This window comes from Halichondria panicea, chromosome 14, assembly GCF_963675165.1.
Source record: "Halichondria panicea chromosome 14, odHalPani1.1, whole genome shotgun sequence".
Lineage (NCBI taxonomy): Eukaryota > Metazoa > Porifera > Demospongiae > Suberitida > Halichondriidae > Halichondria > Halichondria panicea.
The window spans coordinates 211383-221455 of record NC_087390.1 but is presented as its reverse complement, the minus strand read 5'-3'; the positions used below and the strand labels follow the sequence as shown (position 1 = coordinate 221455).

General features: G+C 42.3%; 2 protein-coding genes across 2 annotated transcripts; one reads left to right on the top strand and one right to left on the bottom strand.

The window, feature by feature from the left end:
* The first annotated feature begins 103 nt into the window (after window positions 1-103).
* Window positions 104-6375, top strand: LOC135347704 (ankyrin-3-like). The gene is made up of 16 exons (XM_064545732.1): window positions 104-817; window positions 1041-1292; window positions 1444-1646; window positions 1695-1903; window positions 2055-2172; window positions 2298-2584; window positions 3054-3175; window positions 3237-3318; window positions 3611-3742; window positions 3807-3885; window positions 4104-4295; window positions 4583-4746; window positions 5044-5203; window positions 5556-5672; window positions 5861-5990; window positions 6057-6375. The coding sequence occupies exons 1-16, from the start codon at window positions 139-141 to the stop codon at window positions 6287-6289; spliced, it is 3159 nt and encodes a 1052-aa protein (XP_064401802.1). The 5' UTR covers window positions 104-138; the 3' UTR covers window positions 6290-6375.
* Window positions 6341-10021, bottom strand: LOC135347722 (inositol hexakisphosphate kinase 2-like). Its single transcript, XM_064545756.1, has 5 exons — window positions 9731-10021; window positions 9446-9601; window positions 7895-7993; window positions 7273-7448; window positions 6341-6987 (listed from the first exon to the last, which is right to left on the bottom strand). The coding sequence occupies exons 1-5, from the start codon at window positions 9921-9923 to the stop codon at window positions 6547-6549; spliced, it is 1065 nt and encodes a 354-aa protein (XP_064401826.1). The 5' UTR covers window positions 9924-10021; the 3' UTR covers window positions 6341-6546.
* Between the last annotated feature and the right edge of the window lie 52 nt (window positions 10022-10073).

Sequence of the window (10073 nt, the reverse complement as noted above, 5' to 3'; positions counted from 1 at the left end):
GACCGCGCAGGTTGGCATTCTCTCAATATGAAGCCGCGGATTCTACATTAGTTACAAATAGATGGCCTCGAATCAAACCGCTTCAAAGGTTAAAGATGGGCGTCACCCTAAAAACGACCTTTACTTAACCTACATAAAATGGCTGAAAGTACAGAAGATACTGATGCCGTCGGCTTGGGGGACCTCGCTAATCTAGTCCGTCTGTTTAGAAATGGTGAAGCCATGGACGCTATTCAGAAGGCCCTCTCTCAGTCGAACCCGGCTGCAGTCACTCAACCACAACCGGATGGCTCCTCTCTCCTACATAACTTCGCCATGTTGGGGAGCTACGATATTGTAAAACTTCTCTGGGAGAATGGCGCTCGTCCAAGCATCCTCAAGAAAGACAACTCAACCGTTCTACACTCAACGGTTCGAACGCAAGAAGATTCGGAAGATTTGGAGCGATCGAAAATTCTAAGTTTATTCCTAACGTCTGAGGAATATCATGGAAACAGTATGCCCATCAACTACAAGTGCTCTAAGGGATGGACTGCTATCAAGCTAGCTGCCCGTACTAACCTAGAAAGATGTGTGGAGGTCTTGTTAGAGAGAGGGGCAGATCCAGACGTCCCGGATGAGGAGTGTTACACACCACTGCACAATGCTATTGGAAACCCGGATATTGTCAAGTTATTGGCGACTAAGAGCTCGAATATTGACGTACAGAACAAGGACGGGGAAACCCCCTTATTAGTTGCTTGTGAGCGCGGTCTAGTGGACTCTGCACTCAGTTTATTGGAGAATAAGGCCAATCCCAACATACCCAACAAAGAAGGTTTGTTATTTGTTAGTATAATTATAGTTTCCAGTTGAGTAAAATACATAAACGATAAATAGAGACGGTTTTATAATGTAGTGAAGTAACACGATACAATCTGTCTGAGCAAGTATTTCATTTTAGCCAGGCAGTCCTCTCACTTAATACACACTCACACACACCACACGCACACACCCCCCCACACACACACACACACCCACACACACACACACACACACAGGTATCACTCCACTCTTCCTCGCTGCCAGAGCTGGACAGCTGGACCTAGTGAAGGCGCTGGTGAGAAGAGGGGCCAACATACAACTACAAGGAGCCTCACAAAACATAGGTCCCCTCCATTGGGCAGCTCACAAAGAAAGCGGGGAGATTGCAATATTCCTGATAGAGAGTGGGGCAGACGTGCTTCAACAAGACAAGGAGGGCAGGACACCACTCTCAATGGCCTCCCCTGAACTGGCTGCCAAGATGATGGGTAAGTTAGTATGCTGTGTGGATTAAAAACTAGTGATGCTTATTAAAACAAATAATAGCAAAGGCACTTTTATCTCATCAATTATTATATTACTGTATGCTTAATGTTAATCATGGTAGTTATGTGGGGTATGTGTCGTGTATCCTCTCAGCTGCTGCCCAGCGTGTGAACCCTGACCTCTCCCTCCCTGAGGCCACACCCCCTTCAATGTCCGCCAGTGACAAGGCAATAGCCGCATGCTGTGGAGGCAACGTACAAGCCCTACACGTCCTACTACAGGCCGGCATATCAGTCAACTATGCTAGTAGTAGTACTGGCTCTACACTTATACACATGGCCGCCTATTGTGGACAGGTGGGTGTGGCTACGTAGACTCCTCTTGTAGTCATTTCTTTCCTCCAGCTGCACGTTGTACTGTTCTTGATGCAACGTGGGGCTAATTGGAAGACGGTAGACAAGGAGGGAGACACTATTCTCCATTTTGCGTGCATGAAAGAAGCTAAGGGCGGCCTGCACGACAAGACGCTTGAGTTCCTGCTATCCTCTCCTGTGAGCATGCTCAAAGACGTACAAAATGGCCTTGGGGATACACCAATCATGGTGGCCACCAGGTAAGCACTCCTCTTATGTGTACACAACTACCGTATAGTGAGTTATTTTCGTATGGTGAAATTGTCACTATTCTGAGAAATATTTATACAAAAAAATACCTGCTATACGGTATCACATGACTATCACATGACTATCACACGACTATCACAGGTGTCACTTCATGCCTCGTGTTAGACTCCTCCTCCAACACAAAGCTGATGTCTCCATTGCCAACTCCAAGAGAGAGCTACCATTACATAGAGCGTGCAACTCAACAGAGTCCATCGAGGTACGTCTCAAATAGTAGCCTAGGCTAGAGTGAGGCTGGCCTCGCTATAATTATTACCGTTTTCCTCGAAAGTTAAATTCCTAATATTTTCTCTAGCTGGTGATTTGCTTATTTTTCTCCTTTAGGCACTATTCTATTTCACTGATTTGACCCCTGACCTCAATGTACAAGATGCAGACGGATGGACTCCACTCATGCATGCTACCAAAGCTGGCTCCACCCCTCTCGTTAAATACCTTCTCCAGAAAGGGGCGGATCCCAACATCCGCCAAACCAGTGGATTCACTGCTCTGTATCTGTCTGCACAAGAGGAGAATGTGGTGACGTGTCGACTGCTACTGGAGGGAGGGGCTGACCCGCAGTTGGCTGGGGGGACGCAAAAACTGACCCCCCTACACATCGCAGCTCACAGGTATGCAAAGTATAATTATTGTGTATGACTTAATAATGTGTGTAGAGATAGTTCAAGTCCAGAACTCGTTAAATAGAGCATCTTTGAACGGCCATAACTTTAGTTCCGTTGGTCCAATAAAGTTAATTTCAGGATTTTCTGAAAGTTTAGAAAGAGACCTTTCAAATGGTATGTTTAAATCCAAAATCCGATAGGGGCCCTAATTTCTCATTTTTCGGCCTTGGACCATGGGCTATAATCCATGGTATTTGGCCGAAATTGGCAAATTCTTTCATCTCCCAAATATGAACTTTGATGATACCATTTGAAAGGTCTCCTTCTAAGCTTTTAGAAAATCAAAAAATCGTTGAAATTGGATAATTTTAACACGAGTTATGGCCGTTCAAATATCGTGTGTAATATTGACAGCCAGCAGTGGAACCTTCAGTGTACACGTAATGTCATGTAAAGTGCATGTACTATTGTGTAGGAATAGTCGAGGCATTTGTGTGGTTCTGGTAGAGTATGGAGCGGATATTCATCAGCCTGATAATGACGGAGACACACCCCTTTCCTTGTCCGAGAATACAGACCTGAAGCAAACTATAATGGGTAAGTGGAGCACAAGTATCACACCTCACACTCATCACACACCCCCACACTTATCACACAGCGTTGTATCTCAAACGGCAAGAAGAACAGGAACTGTTGACTGCAGACAATGAGTCAAGCACACCCACTCACAAGCAACAAAGGTACAATAATTATAGCGCTACTGTATACCACATAGCTATATTTCGAGGGTATAAACTTTCGCAGAAAGACCATTTGAAAGATTTTTACAAATTTAATTTTCGCGGAATAGTAGCCTTTTTGCAGCATGCATGCATGTGATATTAAATTCGTGGGTATAAATGTTCGCGATACATGCTTAATCAGCGAAAACCGCTAACATTTATACCCTCGAAATATACCCGCTGTACGGTAGGGCTTGTAATTGGTTTACTGCTGTTGTATGTGTCTCATGTACGTGTGCTATTCTTATAGTGTGGATGGTGGAGTTAGTGTGAGTTGTGAGGTTAGTGAGGTTAGTGAGGGTGGTGTGCTGACTCGGCAGGGTACGTTTAGCAAGGACAACGAGAGAGAGGGGTCAGAGGTCGACACTGTACCACAAGCAAAGTAAGCGAAATATCACAAAATTAGAAATATCACAAAATGTTACTGCCCCATCCTGCTAATACAGATACCAAGAAGTAGTACAGGAGCTGAACACACTGAGGCAGAGTCTCACTGAGACCAGTGAGGACCTCTCATCAACACAGGTATACTTATTTATCGTGTAGCGGGTAATTTTCATTGGGGCACATTTTCGTATCAACTATCCATTTAAATATTTCGTATTTTAAATATTCGTACAGCTCAGGATAGTGACGTTTAACCTATTGCGGTAGAATAATTTTTAATTACAATCTGAAATGTTTCACAGTCTTGCTTTATTTGTACAGAATGTTTTTGACTAGCCCATAAATTACTCTTGCAGGGTAATTGTGAACTGCTCTTGTCTCGCAACCACACCCTTTCTGAGGAGCTGCACAGACTACAGTCGCTCATGGTGGCCCACCACATAGAGGGGCGGTTATCGTTACATGAGCAGCCAGACTCTAGCGGTGTGGGGGAGAGGTCCGGAGTCAAGACACGTACGAGCTGGCTGGTTGGTAACACTCAGTATGAGGTGGGCCTTATTACCATACTGCTATATGGAGCACTTACACTTCTGTGAATAATTATTCTAAGCTGCGATACAAATGTGGTAATGATTGAGTGTAGCTGGGTAAGCCTCAGACACATAATTATCTGTATCTATATATAAATTGTCTATAACTTTAAACATGTTATTTTGGTCAATTTATGGCCTCGATCTTGAAAGTACATGTAGCTTGCTAAGCTGTACATACTATATAATTATACTTATATTATAATAGTGATTTTATTCATTAATTGAATATCTTGCCTGCACAGATCACCAGCTCCATGCTCAATATTGACCAGACAGTCAACAAATTCTTCGACGTATACCAAGGGACGTACCGGCATCTCCCCGTGGCTGTGAAGGTTGTGAGAGGTGTGGGGGGATGGGGGCCAGAGGTGTATCAAACCTTCTATCAAGAGATTGATGTTATCAGGTATTAACTAATGATGTATATGCTATAGTTATAGTGTGTACGCAACTGATATAGTGTTAGAAATATATGTACCATACGTGTAACGAGAAAATTTAGCGAGCATTTTAATTTGGCGATTTGGCGAATTTTACCAAAGATCACCAGATTTAAAATAGCCAAATTAAAGTTTTTTGGTGGTCGCAACGTCATCAATTGCTGTAGTAGCCACGCCTGAGACGCCATTTTTGGTTCAAATGCCTCATACTAGTAGCTTCCCTATTAAGAGCTTGATTGCCCCCCCCCCACACACACACACAGCCAGCTACAGTGTGCGTGGGTGGTCCTGTTCATGGGTTGTCTAGTAGATCCTGACACGAGACAGTGTGTGGTCATCACTGAGCTGATGAGTAGGGGCAGTCTCCATTCCGTTCTACACGAGGACAGATTAACACTGGAATGGAAACAGAGGGTCTCCATTGTGAGTGATACATACGCTTGTAGGGTCCCTGGCATTTTAGAGTTGACTCTGTAACTAGAGTTCTGATGGTCCAATTTCAACAATTTCTGATTTTCTGAAAGCTTAAAAGGAGCTCTTTCAGATGGTATGCTCAAATCTCAAATTTAGAACGGGCCATAATTTATTATTTTTGGAAAAGGAATTTTTAGTTTTAAGACACCATCTCAACGAGCGCTTTAAAAATGTGATAGGACCAACGGAACTAAAGTTATGACCGCTCAAAGATGCTTCTTCTGTGTATTGTCTTGTGAATTAAGGCAGATTGTACGCAGTTGTGTGTACGCTATAAGTGTATAGCCCCACCCCCCCTCAGGTGAGGGACGTGTGCCGGGGGATGGTGTTCCTGCATTCTCACAACACTCTGCACAGAAACCTGGTACCACGGAACATTCTCATGGGTCAGCATCTCAACGCTAAAGTAGGAGGCTTTGTAAGTACTTATTCTCATACAATGTATACACTGTACATAGCTCTGTCATTAGTTGTCTGTATATGTACGTACATTGTTGCTATATTATTTATAGTAGACAGAAAGTACTAAATATGTTTGTAAATTAGTTCTGTCTCAACTATAACTCATCTACCCCACACATACACACCACACGCCCACACACACAGGGACTATGGGAGACACAGAATGCTGCCAGTGACCACACACAGTCACAGAATGAAGCCCCTCAAATGTACATGGCCCCTGAGGCTAACGAGAAACTAGAGTTCACTCAAGCTGCTGACGTTTACTCATTTGGTAAGAAAATCAGTGATTAGCCCACCCCCTCTACTGTTCACACCTCTCACACACACTCCCATGCAGGTATTGTCATGTGTGAGGTGGGTACGGGTGATCAACCGTTCTCAGAGCTCTCTCCGAGTGACGACAAGCCGTTCCTATTAGCCATGAAAGTCTTCATGGGGCGACGCCCACTCTTCCCTGAGGGCGTGCCCAATGACTACCAGAGGATTGCCCAAAAGTGTTGGCAAGGAGAACCGAGGGACAGGCCTAGCTTTGAGACTGTGCTCACACTACTCAACCTGACAGTGGACTAACTCTATAATTATATTGACTCCATTCGTTTTTTATATGATTGCTTGATATAATTCAAAGATCAATTCATTTTTTATCCATATGGTAATTGGTGACAATATTAATAGTCTGGGAAATTTAAAATTTGGATGAATTTTTTAACTTCCTCTCAACCAAATTACAAAGTTCTGTACATATTATTAAGGTTAAAACTAATGTCAAGAGTTTAAACAAAATATGAACATACACACAAAAAATGTACAAGTATAAATAATAAAATTCAAAGCATCTTAGAGAATGTGTCAATGATAGAATGGAGTCCCAGTAGATATCCTCTGTCAGGACCAGGGTAACGGTTGCTGTCTTTATCCGGTGCTGTACAATTGTTGAAGTCTATCATCCTGATATCAACCATTCTCCGCGTGTCCGTTAGACCTTGTGGTGGTGTGTATGGGTGGGATGATGTGAGGCTACACCCACTTTCTTCGGCCCCATCATAAATGATGAGTAGAGAGCTGGAGAAGAAGCGATATGAATCCTGTCTCTGGATGACGTCCACGAGTTCCTCTAGTGTACCAATGATGGCTGACAGTAACTCAGACCTGAACCTCACTCCGTTGTGAAGGAAGGAGCGCAACTCTTCACGGAAACCATCTTCACTCAAACTGCGACCATAGTACTTGTCTCTGAAAACGTATTCATTCTTAGCAGCGTCATATTTCTGTAGGGGAGGGGGATGATTAGAATAGACAATACTGTTATAATAATTATACTGTATAGAGCGAAATTTTCAAGAGGGCCTGTTTTCGTGGATTAGCAATCCTCCACGAAAACTAGAAATGTTTTTAGAGGCCATTCCACGAAATTTAAGTGCCTCGAAAATTTTGCGCTATACGGTAGTATATAGAGGATTTCAAAAGTTTAGTCCATCACGCATAAACATACTGATTACCAACTTAAATCTATGTATACATAGAAGCCCTGAGGCATATTCATACTCACGTACCTGCATGCCACACATGCGCACACCCAAGGATCCAGAGGTTGAGTTGGTGCAGGTTTCCGAGTGTTTTCGTATCTTCTCCTCTGATGCCGTGTCGCTGTGTTGCCTAGTGCCCACTTTGAGGTCCAATACTGAGGGGGCGGAGAACTTGGACGTCAGGTTCTCCAGCACTACATAGTCTGCGGGTGTGGGTGTGGGGGGGAGACTAAAGTTTACCATAGAGACTGGCTCCTTCTAATATTCATATACAAAATTAATGGCAGTTTGCAGATGCTAGATGCACACTAAACATAATATTTATAATTATAGATATACATAGACACTTACTAAATGCACATTTTAGTTGTGAAAATGGACAATCCTGGGCACACACACACACACACACACACACACACACACACACACACACACACACACACACACACACACACACACACACACATCCTGGGCAGTCAAAGTTACCTTTCAATTTCCGAGAAAACACAAAGGCTTTTCTGAAAAATTTAGGCCTGAAAGTGCAATGTATTCTGCATGTATTAAGGAAAATTCTATCACATGACGAGACTACTTAAAATCCATCGATCAAACCGAAAAATATAGTAGAAGGTTGTCATGCTAACCTAACCTGTGCTGTATGAGTTGGTCCCATTCTCCTGGGTGACTAGCATCTCCTCAACAATCTTAGCAAACTCTTGACTCCATGGATTCACGTAGCTAGCCCCATCTGAGATCATACAAATATCAAAACTATAGTCACTGCTCCGGTCAAACAGGTTAAGAGATGCGCTACTAGCTGTGTGCGTGTAAGCCTCTGCATGTCCATTCAGATGATATGCTCAAATCTTAAATTTTGAACAGGCCATAAATTTGATACCATGGGAAAATTGGCAAATACTTTTATCTTTCTAAGCTTATCATAAAATCATTGAAATTGGATCCACGAAATTCAAGTTATGGCAGCTGAAAGACATTGATTAAACGGAGGTGTGGGGGTGTAGTTGAACATCTTTCAACAGCCATAACTTGAGTACTGTTGATCCAATGTCAACATTTTTAGGATTTTCTGAAAGCTTAGAAAAATACCTTTCAAATGATGTGTTTCAATCCAAAATTTTGTCCGGGCCCTAATTTGTCATTTTTCAGCCTCGGACCATGGGCTATAATCCATGGTACGGCTAAATTGGCAAATACTTTTATCTCTCAAATATGAAATTTGATGACACCATTTGAAAGGTATTTTTCCAAGCTTTCCGAAAATCCTAAAATTTTTGACTTTGGATCCACAGAATTTAAGTTATGGCAGCTAAAAGAGGTTGATTAAACGGAGGGGGGGGTGTCTTTCAACAGCCATAACTTGAGTACAGTTGATCCAATTTCAAAAATTTTATGATTTTCTGAAAGCTTAGAAAAATACCTTTCAAATGATGTGTTTCAATCCAAAATTTTGTCCGGGCCCTAATTTGTCATTTTTCAGCCTCGGACCATGGGCTATAATCCATGGTACGGCTAAATTGGCAAATACTTTTATCTCTCAAATATGAAATTTGATGACACCATTTGAAAGGTATTTTTCCAAGCTTTCCGAAAATCCTAAAATTTTTGACTTTGGATCCACAGAATTTAAGTTATGGCAGCTAAAAGAGGTTGATTAAACGGAGGGGGGGGTGTCTTTCAACAGCCATAACTTGAGTACAGTTGATCCAATTTCAAAAATTTTAGGATTTCTGAAAGCTTAGAAAAATACCTTTCAAATGATGTGTTTCAATCCAAAATTTTGTCCGGGCCTTAATTTGTCATTTTTCAGCCTCGGACCATGGGCTATAATCCATGGTATCACCAAATTGGCAAATACTTTTATCTCTTAAATATGAACTTTAAATACACCATTTGAAAGGTATCTTTCTAAGGTTTCATAAAATCATAAAATCAACGATTTTCGACCAATGGTTATGGCCGTTATGGATGTTCTATTTTATAATGTTAGGCAGGCACCTTTAGAATCGCCTACAATAGACACTGATAATTACTAAATTAATTAGGCAGTTGATAATAATAGCTATGTAAACTGTCTATAGCTGAAAAATAGTATATCTTGTGTAGGGGAACCACTGTCATGTCACAGTTTGTTCTTACTGTAGAAATATCGCAGCCCAATCAGATTGCAGCGTTCACTTACTAGTTGCTTTTGAGGTAATAGAGTTTTCTCCACCCAGAATGCTACCATGAGTAGAGCAGGTGAACTGTTTGCTGGGAGAGGTGGCCGATTGCCGAGGGTAACCCGTGATCTGGACCTCCCCTGAGGGCAATCTCTTCAGAGACACAGTCATCACTCCTATTTATAATTACGTATAAATCTGAAGATCGCAATGCAAAACTAATTAGCTCCATTTGAAATGGAAATGGAAATGGCATTTCATATGGATCTATACGTACAGAGCCCTTGGTTGCATTATTATCATACCGTAGTAACTAGGAGTGAATATTCTCAGCTCTGGTGAGAAGCTCTCATAGAAACCACGTTCTTTATCGTCCATTGGTTTGCAGATACACTCATTGCCATACTTGACCAGGAGATGATGGCCTCCCACTTGGTGGCCATATGGTTCCAGTGGAGCAGAGCCTTCCTTCTCCAACCTCTCAAGTAGACTAGCCATGGAGAAGCAAGTAGACCAGAGTCTTGAGCTAGCTAGCTGTGTATATATAATTAAAACTGGACACAACCCTCCAGCAGACACACCTCCTTATTTTGTGCTGACTATAGACAGATTGTTAGTCTCGCACCAGCTCAAAATAAAAACGGCCTG

Coding starts and splice junctions, on each gene's coding strand:
- LOC135347704 (XM_064545732.1), top strand. CDS start 139: ATGGCTGAAAGTACAGAAGATACTGATGCCGTCGGCTTGGGGGACCTC. Junction 1,647..1,694: donor TGGCCGCCTATTGTGGACAG/GTGGGTGTGGCT, acceptor TCTTTCCTCCAG/CTGCACGTTGTACTGTTCTT. Junction 5,991..6,056: donor TGCTGACGTTTACTCATTTG/GTAAGAAAATCA, acceptor ACTCCCATGCAG/GTATTGTCATGTGTGAGGTG.
- LOC135347722 (XM_064545756.1), bottom strand. CDS start 9,923: ATGGCTAGTCTACTTGAGAGGTTGGAGAAGGAAGGCTCTGCTCCACTG. Junction 7,994..9,445: donor TATTACCTCAAAAGCAACTA/GTAAGTGAACGC, acceptor GTATGATCTCAG/ATGGGGCTAGCTACGTGAAT. Junction 7,449..7,894: donor GACCAACTCATACAGCACAG/GTTAGGTTAGCA, acceptor CCACACCCGCAG/ACTATGTAGTGCTGGAGAAC.